The sequence below is a fragment of the Zeugodacus cucurbitae genome, chromosome 4 (assembly GCF_028554725.1).
Source record: "Zeugodacus cucurbitae isolate PBARC_wt_2022May chromosome 4, idZeuCucr1.2, whole genome shotgun sequence".
In the NCBI taxonomy this organism is placed as follows: domain Eukaryota; kingdom Metazoa; phylum Arthropoda; class Insecta; order Diptera; family Tephritidae; genus Zeugodacus; species Zeugodacus cucurbitae.
This window is the reverse complement of record NC_071669.1, coordinates 37041179-37059392: the sequence shown is the minus strand read 5'-3', so window position 1 is coordinate 37059392 and position 18214 is coordinate 37041179. Positions and strand designations below refer to the sequence as shown.

At 38.2% G+C, this 18214-nt stretch overlaps 2 protein-coding genes across 3 annotated transcripts in view; both read right to left on the bottom strand.

Moving 5' to 3' along the window:
* The window catches only part of LOC105211555 (uncharacterized), a 54287-nt gene extending 38089 nt beyond the window's left edge, over nucleotides 1–16198 (bottom strand). For both annotated transcript variants that reach the window (XM_011183055.3, XM_011183056.3), the window contains exons 1-2: nucleotides 15693–16198; nucleotides 508–644 (exon numbers count right to left, since the gene is read on the bottom strand). In XM_011183055.3, the coding sequence (XP_011181357.3) occupies nucleotides 508–644; nucleotides 15693–16146 (591 nt within the window). In that variant the 5' untranslated portion in view covers nucleotides 16147–16198. The remainder of the gene's footprint in view (nucleotides 1–507; nucleotides 645–15692) is intronic.
* Nucleotides 16171–18214, bottom strand: part of LOC128921640 (uncharacterized) — a gene marked incomplete at its 3' end in the record, with an annotated part of 97104 nt that continues 95060 nt past the window's right edge. Inside the window, exon 3 of the mRNA XM_054229787.1 lies at nucleotides 16171–16847. Within this exon, the coding sequence (XP_054085762.1) occupies nucleotides 16171–16839 (669 nt within the window). The remainder of the gene's footprint in view (nucleotides 16848–18214) is intronic.

The window sequence follows — 18214 nt, the reverse complement described above, 5'->3', positions numbered from 1 at the left end:
TTGGCATGCAAAAATTTGTGCGAATAAATGCGGGAGCTCGCATGCGTTTATATCAAAGAAAACACCATCAAATTGTTTGCAACACACTTTTCGGGCGAATTTCGTGAATCATGCAAATTTTTGTGAAACATCACAAACACACAAACACCCACTTCACTCGTGCCTCATTCGCGCGTTTCGGCGGTTGTTTGGCGCCGGAGAGAATTGCTCTGGCGAAAAGATGCCAAATATGAAAGATAAAAAAATGACAGCGAGGACAGCACAGTTCCGCTTTCATTGGCTTAAATTCTCAAATTTAAGAGCTTGCTGAAGAATTTTAAATTTTATAACGGAAATTACAACTGCACATTTATTATTTGCGATGTACATTCTTCATATTTCTATGTATATTTAGTGTCGAGAATGGGATTTGCGGTAAATATTTTCAGTGGCATTTGTAGAGAGAATTCATTGAATCCTTCAATTTATTCGTTCTCTTAACTATTTTTCAATGAAAATAATACCGACCTGTACGACGTCGCCATGTTGGCCACCCGCGGCAGTAAAGGTCAGCACACACACGTACGGCAATCGATCCTGTTTGGGGCGATAAAGTTCCAGAGAGTAGGTTAAGCCGATGTCTCCGTAGTAGGTGCGATTACAGCCTGTAATGAGAGAAGTAGTGGTTTATCAAATTATATGAATTGTTTTACGGTGTTGCTACATTTGTAGGCTCACATGCCGCATAGCATAGTTAGCATCCTGCTCAGGATTACGAGACGAGTTGAAAATCATATAAAAAAGTAAGGAAAGGCTAAGTTCGGGTGTAACCGAACATTTTATACTCTCGCAATTTATTGAGGAAATTTTAATAAGATAACGCACAAATTTACCCATAAATTCGGCATAAAGTTTAATAGAATAACGAAAATCGTCCTATATAGTGTATGAGGGCTGAGGTAATTCCTGAACCGATTTCATTCAATTTCACCAGCAAGGTACACTATATCCAATACTATACGCTCACTTAATTTGCTAAGATATATCACATATTAACCAATACATATATGCGTAATAAAGCCCAACGAATTTTTGAAAAACCTTTAATTAGGTATATGGGAGCTAGCGGATGATATTTTTGCGAAACCTATAATTATGTATATGGGAGCTAAGAGATGTTGTGACCCGATTTTAATAATTTTTGGAACAGAGACACACTATTGGAAGAAAACAATTTCCTCTTAATTACATTAAATTAGTTGAGAGATTTACCCATATTTTCGGTTAAAATTTAACCTTAGGCGCTGAGTTCAACATGTTCGATATCTGGGGCCTTGAAAAGTTATAGTCCGTTTTCGACAATTTTTTCACAAGTGATGCCACAGATCATATACTGTATTTGTGTAAAGTTTTATTTCGCTATCATCATTGGTTCCTAATGTATATGTTATAAATTGAAGGATTCAGATGGAATTCAAAAGTGAGTTATAAAGAAAGTAGTCGTGGTTGTGAACCGATTTCATCCATTTTCCACACATGTCATCAGGGTGTCAATACAATATTATATACCGAATTTCATTGAAATCTGTTGAGTAGTTCCTGAGATATGGTTTTTGACCCATAAGTGGGCGATGCCACGCCCATTTCCCATTTTGTAAAAAGATCTGAGTGCAGCTTCCTTCTGCTATCATTTCTGTGAAATTTTGTGTTTCTGACGATTCTCGTTAGTGAGTTAACGCACTTTTAGACATTTTCAACCTAACTTTTGTATGGGAGGTGGGCGTGGTTATTATCCGATTTCTTTCATTTTTGGACTGTATAAGGAAACGGCGAAAAGCTTGCTGCAGAAAGTTTGGTTTATATACCTTTATTGGTTTGCAAGATATATATAAAAAACCTATTTGGGGGCGGGATCACGCCCACTTTTCCAAAAAAATTACATTCAAATATGCCCCTCCCTAATGCGATCCTATGTTCCAAATTTTATTTTCATAACTTTATTTATGGCTTAGTTATAGCTCTTTATGTGTTTTTGGTTATCGCCATTTTGTGGGCGTGGCAGTGGTCCGATTCCGCCCATTTTCGAACTTAACCTTCTTATGGTGCCAAGGAACGCGTGTTCCAAGTTTCATTAAGATATCTCAATTTTTACTCAAGTTACAGCTTGCACGGACGGACAGACGGACGGACGGACAGACAGACATCCGGATTTGAACTTTACTCGTCACCCTGATCACTTTGGTATATATAACCCTATATCTAACTCGTTTAGTTTTAGGACTTACAAACAACCGTTAGGTGAACAAAACTATAATACTCTCTTTAGCAACTTTTGTTGCGAGAGTATAATTGAAGCTATACAAATACAATTTGATACATGGAATCAATGTAAGAAAGACCATCTGTGGTTTAAAATTTTTTGGAAAATTTTGGCATTCTAACTTTAGAGATAGAAAAGGAGAGAAATCAGTTTACGACCACGCCCTATCTCCCATATAACACGATTTTCAAGTCCATCTGATTCGTCACTGGACAATATATTAACCAATCACCAATAACGATATAGGAATAAAAGTGCATACAAATGCTACATTGGTGGTGTTGAAATCGGACTATAACATCCCCTAGCCCCCATATACCTTAGAAGATAATTTACGAACTTCCAATGGGCTTTATAACGTTAATATGAGAGATATCTTTGCAAAATTAATTGAATGCATAGATTTGGAATTTCCCAGTCGACATACTATATACACTTTAACATGATTTTCGTAATTCTATATATATGTATATGAATATATATGTAGATGACTTTATGCCAAATATGAAATAATAATATAAATTAATAAAATTAAATAAATAAACCTACCTCAAAAAATTTTTAATTTTTTTCTGCAATAACATATCCATTTTTATTCAATACTGGAATGATTATTTAAATGGTAGAATAGAGAATTCAATAGTTCCGCTAAGTCCGCTTTTTTCTCGAAATGGAATTAAATCAGCGCCGTTGGTACTCAAAGACTATCACAGGTATTCACATAGTGCTTTAACTTTTGCTTTTGAGTGAAAGATTAAAGAGGACCGTCAACAAACTGATTGGACCTTATCAGTGCTGCTTTAGACTTGGAAAATCTGCAATTGACCAGTTTCACCATGCGATCTATGAAAAGAGGATCGACACACACCATATTTTTGCCTTCGACAGCACGAAAAGGAGCTATGTATATCTGAATTTGGTATCCCCGCAAAACAAATACGGCTGTGTAAACTGACGTTGAGCAACACCAAAAGCTCCGCCAGGACCAGGAGTAGCAGAGCTAAATTGAGAAGGTACGATCTTCTGTAAGAGTGTACAGGTGCTGGTCTTATGGGTCTGGTAGTGAACAACGACAAGACGAAATATCTCCTGTCATCAAACAAACAGTCAGCGAATTCGGGCCTTAGCTGGCAAGTTGTTGTTGCAGAATCACTCTTGCCAACAGGTGCTTCGTTGGGCTGAGTAGGAAATTGAATAGTAAAGTCCTCTCTCGACGAACCAAAGCCACACTCTACAAGTTGCGAATACTGTATGACTTATTCGACGACACTGACACAGTTCCGCGAATAAAAGCACAGCGGCAACTCTGGCTAATCATGTTGTTCAAATAAACGAAAACACTCCGCCATTGAAAGTGTTCGATGCAGTACCCGTTGGTGGAATCCGAGGGTGAGGATTTCCAAGTGGCGCCAAAACGCGAGAAGAAAGAACGAATTGGCTATATCCACGTAAGCGGTGTTTTCGCCCGTAAAAAATGAGAACATTATCTATCTAATCTAGCGGAGCCCAAGTCTTTAGGTTGTCGTAAAACATTGCTCTTATTTCCTGTATAGTTTCCAAGAAAGTCAGTAACATTCAACGAACCGTATTCTCGAAAGCTCAGTTGTATCTTGTGTAATACTGGTCTCTATAGAAAAAAATTATGGTATAAACCATCACATTTTACTTATCTTCACTTGAAGTATTCTGTTGAGGAGTAAAGTGAACTTTAGCATACTCAAATTCAAGAAAATAGTAGAAAGATGCAATCTGCCGCTTTATCTGAAAACTTTCATTGCGCTTAACAAAAGGAACATAGCACAGTTGACAGCTATGCAATACGAAAATTAGACTCAACACCATGCACTTCCTGCATTCTTGTTATCGCTTTCTATTTGCACTGTGAGTAAAGTTGTTGACATTCATTAGATGCTTCGCTGCGCTGTCATCTGCACCCGTAAAACACACAATAATCCCCGGTTCGCACTCTGCCGCACTCGTCATTGTGCGTCGGCGGCGTTGGAGCTGCGAAATGGAGTGAAAGACTATGTACTCGAGATGATTCGGTCTGCAGCCTGCAGTTGGGGCCATGTTTATTGCTTGAGGACTGCGACTCCGCAGCAGCCACAGCCGCAACAGTCGGTGCCATTAATGTGGTTTTATGCGATTGTTCACTTCAGCTGTATTGTCTTACTTTAGCTGTCGCTTCTGGTTCGGCGGTGGCTTCTGGCGTCTGTCATAATTTGCCGAATTACGAATATTTCGTCGTGTCCTCTTCCTCAGCACTTCTCTTTTATTAGCGTCTAAATTAAGCGCCGCAGCGCAAGGCGATCTGAAGTGCATGCCACAGAGCATGCCGTTTGAAAGACAAGATATTATATTGGACTAGCTTAGCTCTTAGCGGACCTAATGAAGCAGGATGAAGAGACATAAAGCGCAGTTGCATTTTCCCAAAATAACACTGCGAATTTCGAAATTGAAATTGTTTATGAAACTTTTGCATATTGCACAATGTAAGTGATATTCTTTTCAACTATACAATTTAAGAACATCAAATGGATTGAAGGAGTTTTGATAACCTGAGCACGACTCAACTCAAATATGGCCATAAGAGACTTATGCAAAATAATATCTATTATTTTTTCATCCAGTCCCGGTTTACTTAAGCTTCTTTTACCAAATAGTGATTTGAAGGTCAAAAATGACGTTAACTGGGATAGTGAACACCTTAAAGATTTCAAAGAACATATCGCTCATGAATGTTTGTATTTCATCCAAATCCATCCAAATTTGTCGAAATGAAATGCAATGAGACTCCAACATATGTATGTATAAGGACATATATTTTAAATGACATTATAAGCTCATTATAATATAAGCCACTTAGCGACAATGATTTCTTTTGAGACCAAAGGGAACCCAGTAAAAAAATTGTCGAAATACAGGTTGTATGGACCAAGATATTTTGGTAACAGCGGCACTAAAACTATATTCCGATTGTTGTTTCAGAGTCGAACCAGTTACACATTGATAAAGTTCGCGGTTAACGAAGTACCTATTCAGTGTGGCCGCTGACCAAAGTTTGTAATCAAAGCAGATGGGCTTCCCATGGATGTGTTGTTTGGTACCATCTCATAAATGTTGTTGTAATAATGCTGACTGTTGGCTTTATCGTGGTGTCATGTTTTTTTTTCAAAAGGTAAGGTAACTCTATGTGAGTTCATATATTCTTCGGTAAAATATAGTATGAGGAGCTGAGGTAATTCGTGAATCGATTTCACACACAAACCTATCCATCTGCAGCAACAGAATTCATTATTATCAGGAAAATATGTCTTCTGAGTTTCATATCTTGATTGACCTAAATTTTCTTCAAACACCAGCAAGAGGCACTCTGAGTTCCAATCCGATATTTATGTACATTGGCGTTGATGTTATATCAGAAGTAGGGTAAATCGTTAGTTAACAAATTTCTTCAATTTGCAAACTGTAATATAAGGATATGATGAAAAAGAATGAGTGAACTCAGTAGAAATTGGCTTACTAATTTCTGAGATACATATGTGTGATAAGGGTGCGGTGCCATAACTATTGTCAAATTTTTTCTTCAAATGGCATGCAATCCATCTTTACTGTAAACTTTGTGCTTGTGACGGTTTTCATTAGCAAGTTAACGCACTCTTAGACATTTTCAAAATAATATTTGTATGTTGCGTGGCTGAGCTGTCGGTTCAGCAATTTAAAGAGTTAAATAAATGTTTAGACTGCCACCTTTTGGAGGAAGTAATGTGTTTGAGAGATTTTCTATAATACTCCTCCTGTTTTGTTCACTCATGAAGTAATGTGTCATAGTCCATGAAATATTTTAGTCTTGTATCCTTGGTACTTTTCTTGCAGGATATCAGATCCATGTACAGCTGTCACAGGTCTGTACGTTAGATTGTCATGCGCCTCCAGCAACAAAAATAAACATTTGACATAAATATAAAATAAACAATTACAGATTTAATCAGTTTCGTATTTGCATGGTTGTTGTTGTAATTTAATTTGAGGCGAAACCCAGACTACAACTTAACTAAAGCGATTATTTGCGAGCATTTGCGGATGAAAACAAACAACACATTCGCCATATGCGTATATGCTAACCAAACAGAAAATATTAAAAACAAATGCAGATAAATTAAAAAGATATGTGTGAGCACACTCACACATACATAGACAGCTCGTAAATCCGACAAACTGTGAACAGAAACAAGAGCAAAACCGGCGAATTTATTTAAACATTTAACAGCTGTACACGGGCTCAGCGCTGTTAGCAAGGCGGCGGGACGCTAACCGCTCAACCAACCAGCCAAGCAGGCAGTCAGGCGGAATTCAACAACAGGCAGGCAGCCAAGTGCGAAAATAAATGAGCAAACAAAGTGTACATGACAAACAAAATGCATGTAAATTTAAATTATTTTCACTTATACAACACTAACACAACAATAACAACGACAACATCAAAAATGCAATAACAAAATAAATAAATGTCAGCAACAACAACAACAACAATAGCAGCAGTGCTTTGTTGAATAAGTATTTAGCAGCGAACGATGGACCAAAAGTATGCCGAAGCATTGTGGCAGGTGACTAAAACGTTGCCACATGTCGCATTACAGTACAACTCGGACACACACACGCCACAAAAGTACACATACACTCATTTATTTAAATATAATACATATGGAGGAACACATACTCTGACAAATGTCTATTGTTTACCAGCTGGTGGCGTTGCAGTGGTGTGCTGGGCAGGTGTGGCATAGTAGCCGAGGGGCTCATATTATTCGCACCATGCGGCGAAGGAGAGATGGTGTGCGGAACGAGTGAAGTTTCAGCCGAGCGTGTTGGTAGTGGCTGCTGTGGTGAAGTGTTGTTGTACGGTGAGTTCAGGTGACTGGTGCTTAGCGGCAATGGGGCTCCCCTTAACGAGCCGCAAAGCACACACACCGTTTATTTTGCTGGATGGCATGGCAGTTAAAAACAAACAATAATTAGTTTTTATTAAAACTCTAGTTTCGTTTCGTTGTGGCAGGCAATACAGCCAGAAATTGCGAGCATTTTTCCTAATTTCCAGAGTCCAGGCAGGCAGGCTGCAGATCCTAAGTACTTTAGAGGATTACGGTGTTAGTTTGCTTTGTGAAAATATTGTACCTCTCGTTGCCCAGTCGTTGGCACTCTTCATTGCACCATAAACTAATATGTTTTAGGGCAGTTAGTCAGTGCGTATGAGTATCAATTAGGCAGGTTTCATTAAATTATATTTAAAAGTTTCCAGGTTTCCCGCAGATCAATTAGTAGTACCACTGAGTTCCTTTTAAATTGTTATCCGAGACAGCAAAAATGTGAGTATACTATAATACATATTTTCAGGCTCTTCCCAAAAAACTGGGAAGTAGTCTACAAGTGTTCATAGATATGCAGTGGGGTGGGACTTATTCCACACTACTTGTTGTGGATTATAGGATATGTTTTTTATATTTTTCGATTAGACTAGGCGCATTAAAGTTTTAATTGACAGGTATGCCATTTACCCATACTACTGCATAGTCAATGGTTCATCCGATATTTTATAGACGCCTGTATTTTTAATGCTTTTATCTGTGTTCTCATCAACACAAACCTCAACAACTGTCTCGTTGTTCGGCAATGGAAAAGTCCTTAGAAGTTCAACGGAACCTCTAAACCTTCTGATTACTGGCGCATCTTCAAGTAGAATTTTTGGATCCCACTTTGTTCTTCATGTTTAAATGTTTTTATTTCCTTTTCCGATAATAAACTATCTGTTTGAAATCTCACCAAACTCACAATATCACATTTTTTGGTGTCCATCGGCCTTCGAAGTGGTTTGATCTTTCAAACCTCCTTTTCAAACCAAGATCTCTTGCGCTTTACATTCTTGTAAACAACCCACTTTTCGTAGCCAGAAACAATGCGCTTCATAAATGGATCACTGAAGTAACTGTCTTTAGGACATGAGGAACCCATATGTCAAGCTTAACCCTAGTCGTTTCCTGTGCTTTCCAAACTTTATTTTATCCATATCGGCTTCAAGAGTTCTTGCAGGACATTGTGCATTCGCAAGATCGAAATTGGCAGAACGAAATTTTGGAAACCAATTTTGACATTGGCGTTCGGTTGACACATTTTTGACAGTAAAATAAAATATGCCGATAATGCTGTTTTCGATTTTCCATCTTCGATAGGAGCCAAACAAAAAATATTCCAAAAAATTTTCAACTTTTTTTTTACAAAAAAACCTTACTATATCAGCCGTTCAAATATATAACGGTAAAGCTGTTAAGTGTGAAGTTGGCTGCGAAAAAATTCAAAAAGATTAGTGGTTGTTATCAAACGAAATCACTTAGTGAACGACCAATTTATTTTTTTATTGTTTATTATTGGATTTAAGTTATTATTGGTTTGTTATATTTAAAAAAAATAGTTATAAAATAATTAAAAGCTAAGTTTTAGAGAAAATTATTTGCTGCTACAGTTGCCTTGCTAAGTCTGAAGACCTCTTCTTACGTTCCAGTCGGTTTTCTCGTTCAGCAGTTCCGATGAGTCTGGATGCCTCTTCATTTACATGCTATATAAGCCTCATTTCGTGAGTCTTTGCAAGTTTGGTTATTTCGTTTACTACTGAATTCACACCAAGATCACGGTGAAGGTTAGCAGATCTAACATATCAAGGAGCATTAACTATACTTCTTAGTATGCTATTTTGGAAGCGCTGAATGCAGGCAATACAGCTTTGACTTGAGCAACCCCATAGTTGAGCTCCATAGGCTCAAATTGGCTTTAGTACTTCTGCACTCGAAGGGTAGATACTGAGGTTGACTCTTCAGCTGCTAAAAGGGATGTGTCATCCGCAAATGATTTGATCCTCTTCATGAGAACATTCTCGAAGATTGGCAGCAGCGATATTGGCCTATAAGATGTGACATAATATATTGGTTTACCCAGCCTAGGTATCATAATAACTTCAGGAACGTATCTTAGTTATAATGCACTGTTTATAATATGTGGTTAATATAAAAATCAGTAGAAGATTTGATTTCTATCTCATATTTTCAAAACATATGCTTATTCAAGGACATTAATTCGTTGATGAAATTAATCATCATCAATTTACTAGCATTGATGATGAAACATGCATACATATGCTAAGTAAAAACCAGTTAATCATCATAGTCAATGCTGAGGTCTTGTTAAACAATTTTAACATATTAGTAACTTCTACTTAGCATTACGGCATAAACAGCCAATGTTAAAGCTTCCCGGAGAAGTCGATCTGCCTAGAACGTTGATGGAGGCTTCGTTCTAAGCTTGAAACTATAGATTCCATCTCGATGGTGCTCAGTTCTTGAAAGGTTTGTAGTGGTCGTCATAGACACAGAGCGTCTGTTCAACTCGAATGAGAAATGAAGTAACTTTTATTTGTAATTTCCAATACCAGGATGTTCATATGAAGTGTGTTCTCTCCAACCGGAAGTTTATGCAGACGGCAAATAATATTATTCGAGGAAAAGTCTCATACACTTTTGTATGTGCATTTGTACAAATGCACGTATGTAATTGGTCCTCATCCCGTTAAAGACAAAAAGGCGACGAAATGTATAAATGTAATTATTTCACAATATTTGCGCAACTACGCGCTGTTACGTGCGTGAGTCTGTGTGTCTGTGCATTCCAAATTAATTATTTGTTGGTAAATGTTGAGCTTGTAAATAACCAATTTAATTGACAGCACACAATTGCACACAACAAAAGTCAATTACATCCTCAAGTCGTCTATGGGATGGTATTTTTCCCAAAATATGGAAAAAGCAGCGTTTGGTGCTTTTAAAAAAACCAAATAAACCTCCAGGTGAACCAAGCTCTTACAGGCCACTATGTATGATCGATACTACTGGTAAAATTTTCGAGCGAATAATTTGTGATCGGGTAGAAAAACACCTTGAAGAAGTGGAAGGGTTGTCAGAAAACCAATACGGGTTTCGCAGGAGACGCTTGACAATTGACGCGATCAAAAAACTTACAGAGATTGCAGACAAAGCCATAGAGGGCACAAGGTGGATGTACGGATCCAAGGAATACTGCGCAGTCGTTACATTCGACGTAAAAAATGCTTTCAATTCTGCATGTTGGACCCACATACTTCAAAGACTACAGGATCTTAAAACGCCAAGATATCTGCTACGCATCATTAAAAGTTATTTATCGGATAGAGTCCTGCTATACAATACGGACGAAGGAGTCAAACGATACAAAGTGACCGGTGGAGTACCACAAGGATCTGTCTTGGGCCCACTCCTGTGGAATATCCTGTATGATGGAATCCTTCGCCTTCCAACACCAAAAGAAATACAAATCATCGGATATGCAGACGATATTGCAGTGACAATTGTGGCAAAAGAACTACACCAAATTGAAGACATATGCAGCAGTGTTACTCGGAGAATAAAGAACTGGCTAACAGCAGCGAAGTTGCAACTGGCTGCACAAAAAACAGAAGCAGTGCTAATAACTAGTAGAAAGAAGACAGAAGTAATTATACTTAATATAGACGGGTATAACATTACGACACAGACATCATTGAAATATTTAGGCATACTGATAGATTCGAGACTAAATTTTAAGACAAATATTGAGAAAGCCTGTGAAAAAGCTGCGCGAGTGAACATGGCCTTAACCCGAATAATGGCTAACATTGGTGGACCTAGTCAAAAGAGAAGACTACTATTGGCAAAAGTTACGATAACAATAGTAATGTACGCGGCACCGGTATGGGCAAACGCCCTTATGCAGAAAACATATGTCAAGCCGATTAAATCTCTATTCCGGCTTAGTGCACTCAGAGTTGCAAGCGCTTTCCGCACAGTATCCCACGAAGCCGCAGCAGTCATATCTGGCATAATGCCACCCGAAATAATGGCTCAGGAGCTGAAAAGAAATTACGAGAAAAGTAAACAGTATGGAAGACCTCTTACAATTGAAGAGCGTGAAGAAGAAAGACGCAAGAGTATAAACGAGTGGCAAATACAGTGGGACACAGCGTCCAAAGGACGATGGACGCACAGGTTGATAAGAAATATTGAAACCTGGTTTAATAGAAAGCATGGCGACGTTGATTTTTATTTGACGCAGTTCCTAAGCGGGCATGGCTGTTTTAGGGAATATCTCTATAAATACGGACATGACGATGCAGAAATGTGTACATCCTGCGGAAGCGAAAGAGAAGATGCTGAACATTTATTTTTTCAATGCACTAAATATGAGGCAGAGAGAGTGAATTTAGAGCACGAAATCTCGGAGAAATTAACTCCAGAAAATATAGTAGTATACATGCTGCAGTCGAAGAACGTGTGGCATTACGTAAAACAATGGGTCGCAAACGTAATGGTAGAACAAAGAAGATTAGAGCGAATACGCTATAGCGTGACAAGTAGTCATATTTAGAATGTAATCCCCATAGAAGTACTAGCCAATAGGCCTTGCTTGCCCTGTGAAGTAATACCTAACGGTAGTCCCGCAGGGCAAATATCATAGCTATGAACGGAGATGTTTTTTTAGTGGGTTAAAGTCTCACACTACTGTTGATAGGGCAACAGTGTCTTTCGATGATTTTTTCCATCTCTCACAAAAAAAAAAAAAAAAAAAAAAACATCCTCAAGTCGCGCGCTGCCTGAGCCGACTGTTCGATCATTTTGTAATCTACATACATATGTATGTATGTATGTGGAAGCGTGCGTGGGTGTTCGTGAGCAGAATTGAAATGTTGAAAGTCGATACAACATATTCATGCACATCTGAAGGATTAAAGTTCTGCGTGTGTGAAGGATCCATCACTCAGAGGATGATAGCCCGCATCAACACAGCGGTGTTCTCTTCAGTCTCTTACAGCATTAAAATAACGGAATAATGCTTCTCTGTGCTGTAGCCATTGAGCCGACCGGTTGGTGACTTCCTTAATGTGACAACGCGCCGGTAATACAACTTTGTAATGCGACAACAATAAACAAAGGACGGACGCTGTGTGCTCTCGCATGAAAGTCATGTGTGTAATTTATTTATTATTATGAGAATTTTAATTACACTTCGATCAATGACTTACACAACGTACGCACGTCTGTTAATGCATCCGTTAGGCTGTCGGTAAATAACTGCAGATAATCAACAATGGCGGAATGCAGTGAGGGAAACGTTGTTGTTGAAAGAATGTAATGACAAAATTTAATAAGCATATTAATTATTTCATCAGTGTTGTTGATTCATTTAAAAACTATCAGTTGTGTTGAATAAAGTTAAGTTGGGCTATTGATAACCCCTCTTTAATTGTAACTTCGATGGCTGATGGAATCGGCCGCATAAAAACGTAATGCGTAATGAGTGAGTCAACGTTCAAATTCATATCAATATGGGAAGATCATAAAAGAAGCTCAGACTTAATGGGAAACGCGACTCACAGCTTAAACGCGTTCTTTCGATTATAGTGCTAACTACCTCTGACTACCTAAATTACACGCCCACGCCCACCAGTCATACAAACGTTATGTTGAAAACTACTAAAACTGCAGTATATCGATAATACTAAATTTTACAGTAAAGTTTTTTTCCTTCAATATTTTTTATTTATTGGATCTGCTTTGTTTAAAGCCTTTCAATTAGTATTAAAATCATAAATCTATTTAGAACTAAATAAGTTAAAGAATGTGGTTGAGCTGTTTTGGTAGAACGTTGCTTTTTAATAGGCTGATAGATCTCTTCTTTTTAAACGTGTTTGATTGCATGAATGTGTAGTAAGGCTTTAGCCAATGAGTTTGGATGTCCACGGAGTTTAGAAATACATATATTTCTTTCTGCTGTCCTCTATCTTCTGCTTCACCATAGGAATATCAAGGTCTTTATGGATATTTTCGCATGTACCATGGTGAACCCGTGATTGTTCTAAGTATTTTAGATGGGAATTATAGACGGTAAAGGTGATACTGAAGAATCAAATGTCCAATTTGTCAATGTCTAATTTGGGTCGAAAATAATATCTGATGAATTACTCGATCAATCCACGTTAAATTCCAATATAATATGTACAGTTTTAAACCCCATCTTATTTTTCACTTCACAATATACGTCTCGCATCTCTCGAATAGAAACAGCGAACATGGGATCAGAACCAGAGAACTGCAATTATTCCATTTTTTGAGTCATTTGTTGAGTAACACAAAAAATTGTATTAGTGCATATAAGTCAAAAATCATCAAACACTAAGATCCACTAAAACACATTTACGCACAGCACACAAAGCGAGAGCATAAATAATGAGTAAGTTTCTCTTCATATGTATCGTTGAAGTGCTCAATTGTCTCATGAGCCAATAATTCAGACAAGTCAAACCAAAATGAGCCATACCATCAAAAAAACACCAATAGTAAAGCTAATGAATTAGTGATACGAATATGATCAAAGTAAAACTGACGAAGGCTGTGCCGCCACTAGGCAAAAGTGCCCTGCGGGAAATGACTAACGATGTGTTTTGTTCTTTAATGTCGTGTATTACATTTAATGTTTTAAGTTAATTAATGACAGTAAAGTTAATACTTTTAGGTTCTAATATATTTCTTTTAATAGTAATATATTGAAAATAAAAAAAGACGCACGAAAATGCATGTTCAATGAAATAATGAAACATGTAATGTGACAAAGTTCTCACTGGGTATCTTTACTTTCGTGCTCAGCTACGAAGTCACAATTCCACTCATGCCGATCAGTGTAGCGAGCTCATTCAAGTTTATTTTCATCGTGACCAATGAACAAGTGAGTAAAATCAAATTGTTACTATAAACTCGTTTGAGTCATAAATTGACGGCACATATAAGTGTAGAAATACAATGAGTTTTTTTTGGTTTGGTGGAAATGAGTCTTAGTGATTTTTGATATTAGAATTAGTACTCATTTACACAAATTTGTTTGGCTCATGAGTTAGTGTACTAATTTCATTATTACTCAATGCAGATCTCTGATCAGAACTGAATATGAGGACTTCAGTGCCTATTGCCATTGGACACATTCCGCTACAGTATCACATCATAATGAAAATTGATGGAATGGAATAATAACCACTCCCACTCCTCATACAAATGTTATGTTGAAAATTACTAAAGGTGTTTTAATCCACTAACGAATGACGTCTGAAACACAAAATTTTATGGAAATAGGACCTACTCGACCAATTGCAATGTAATTTGGTATATAATTTTCTTGACATTAGAATTACCCCAGCCCTAATATACTATATAAGATTGTTTTCGTTTAGCCCTTACTTACTTGTTATATAATTATACCGAATTTGAAGCTTTGCGACTTGAGAGGGTATAAATTGTTCGGTTACACCCGAACTTAGCCCTTCCTTACTTGTGTATTTTATAATTAATTTATAATTTCAATGTGGAAGGCTGAGAAAAAGACAGCATATAATTGCTAAATACCGAAATGCGTAGTTATTGAAATATTTTCGCTTAATTATATTAATTAGTTATGCTGAGATATTTCGCGTTCTAACCGAGTGGGCATGGTATAAAGAGACCCGTAAGGATGGAATCAATTATGTATGATATACTAAGATTAGGTGCATGTGGACAGATTTTATGAATATTTATTGAATATAAAGGGAATGTATTTAATAATATTGACCGATGTATCCCGCGTTAGGTAGACCAAAGACACAAAGCCTCAGTAAAAGGCTAGTTGAAAGTGAAGATTGATTTCGAATATTTTTCGTTCTGAGTTCCAACATATTATTAGAAATATTTGCACTCAGTTTTATTTTTGTAGTTCATAGAAACATGAGCAACTGTCACACACAATTTTATCACATACAGTGTTTTTAAAAAATCTGTGCTGAAGATTTGCACAACGATCTTTTAATACACATGCAAGTACTCATGTGTGAGTATTTATATATTTAAATTGCGAAATAAACCCGCCAACTAGCCAACGGCTTAACCTACACACCGCTATCATGATTCCATGTTACCCTCTGCTCCTTCCTATCTTTTGTAACTTGGCATCCACAAGTCAACTTTATCCCCCACGCGTGCTAACGACGTTAATTTAATCCACTTTATTTTTTAATTGCCAGCCACTTTTTCGTTATGTTCACCGCCAGTAACGAGCGTCATCAATTCCGCCCAATCAGCGGTAAAGCAGCGGTGGCTTTTCGCTCTTCGATCCACTAAATGACCGAATTCGGGCTACCCGCTTCAAATACACAAACACATATATACAAACATATTTACATACATATGGTGCATGACAACAAATATGGGAATTATCTGCTGACATGCGGTAAAAGTGCTCGGAAGGTACTCACGTGTGCAGAAGCGTGGCTCGTCGCTGCCGTCGCCGCAGTCGTTTACGTTGTTGCAGTACTTGCTGAGCGGCACACAGCGCGTGTTCGCGCAGGTGAACTCGGACAGTGAGCACTGCTGTTGGGCGCCGCTGGCCCCCGGCTTGGATGTGGCGGTGGCCATCACGGCTGCAACTACGGGCGCCAAGGGCAGCGATGTTCCAGCTGCAGGCGCGTTTGCTGTCCTGGCAGTGGTTGTGTTGAAGGTGGAAGACGTGGCTGTCGCCGCTGTTGTGGTTGCTGCCGAGGCAATGCAGAGGAAGCACAAGGCTAATAGTGGCACCAAGGCTCGGGCAGAGGTGGGTTGGTTGGTGTTATTAAGGATTGCTGTTGCTGTTGTAGTTGTTCCGCCGGCATTAATGGGCCGAGCGATTGCTGTGCTGCTCACTCTCATTGTTGCTGCTGTTGTTGTTGACATTGATGGCAAGCGAAACTGAGCAAACAGACCGCTACTCAAACTCGGCAAGCAACTTGGCTGCGGCCATTTTAAGTGGATGCCACTGCCTGTGGCTGGCTTTGTTGCAGTCACTGCTGCTGTGTCTGCGTCCACCGCCAGCGCCAACACCCGCATCGCGCTCGTCATCAGCGCCGCGCTTGCTTTTGTTTCCGGAATTGTGCAATCAATTATTGTTGTTTTTGGTTGAATTGACCCCGTGTTGTGTGTGAGCATGGCGTCGCTTTGTAGCTTTGTGGAAGTTGCACGTTCTATAATGGCAGCGGCGTTCTTGCGCGCACTTGCATTGAAACTAGCGAGACCGGTGAGGCGGCACGGAGCGTATGTGGAATCCTTGGAAACATCCAATTTACATCGCTGCTCTTGCGGCCGAGCATGGTGCTCTTCACATGTGCGCTGATTGCAATCTCGCTGTTGCACGTTCGTGCTGTGGCAGCTCTTCGAAGGCGGCGAGTTTTCTTTGTTATTGCTTATGTTGTTTCTATTGTTATCACTATTGACCAAGGGGCAGTGATTGTGATTTTCGGCAATGTTCAGCATCTGCTTGAGTGGCTCAGTGGTTGTTTTGGTGTTCTCGTTGAACTTTGTTGATTGCTGTTGTTTCTGGAATTTTAAGCGCTTTTTGCTTTTGAATCTCTGCCGCCATTTTATCGACATTATTGCATCTGCAAGTGCCAAAAGAAAGTAGAAATTAAAACAATGCATTCAGTATCACAGAGTGTGTATGTATATCTAGCAACGGCTGGGCAGGAGGGAGAGTTGGGACGTCATATACAATATTATTATTATGCAACGTATATTCAAGGTATTCACGATTACAGTCTCACAGTCTCGTCCATACAAATGGAATAATCAGAAAAAGAAATTATTAAAACTACTTTACACAAATTTATTTTAAATATAAATAGGGATGAGCATCTAGGTAATGTATTTCAAATTGTCTACAAACCATTGGTCTTATGTTGTAAACTATTAAACAGTAATGGGAAGACTCTGGTGGATTATGAGCATGCAAACTGGTTCTTCCATACTAACTACACAATCACTTCCAAATCTAGGACAAACATGGACCAACTGCGGCAATGGGATCATACTAATGCCGGTATGAATTTTAACGCACAACTCTTTTGTACTTGTTACCTCAGTAAAGACTTGTAAACCCAACACTCTCTGCTAAATTTTGGTATAGTGTCTCAACGTTAACAGCATCCGCGGCATTATAACTATTTTAAAATGGAAACAAATTTTAAGATTCACAAATTTCGAACCAAAACGTCCACGGGATTTTTAACAGAGTTTTATTGGGTTTTTCAAAATTTTTTCCTGACAAAATATTTATTTATTCTACAGTTTTAGTATTAATATTCTTTTGCTGTCGATTGGTAAAGAAAGTATTTTTTGTTAGAAATGTTGAGAATTTCATACAGAGTTTTACAATAATTTTAATAAAATTAAAATGATATACATAGACTCAAGTGGTGAAGGTATCTAATTATATGACCAAGACTGTATAGGCTCAGAAGCTCACACAAATAAAGGAATATAAGGCTAAAGTACCACTTCATTTTGTAAAGATTTTTGTTAACTGACAGCAATGGTTAATTATGGCCAAAAATGACTTCATCAAGAATTTACAAAAATGTAATTATACAAAAGCAAGTCAAATATGTTGATTCGGGGGTATCGTAATTCACATGCATTTATGATAAAGGATTTTTCAAAAAAGGAACGCTACAAAAGGAGACAGATAGGGACAGCAAACGACGCCATATTTTTCCCGTTCTTTTAACATGTCTCTTCAGTAAGGAAAATATATACGATCCAACAACGAGTCGAAATTATTAAAATTTTCTACCGAAATTCGGCGTCAGCGGCTTCAACTTTAAGAGCACTACGTCCAATTTTTGGTATTCATGAATGGTTTCGTCAATAAGCAGAATATGCGTTATTGCTCAGGCAGTAATCCACACGTACTCCATGTCTCAATTGCATCCCGGAGGCGACTTCTTCGTTGATGATCCAGACCGGCACG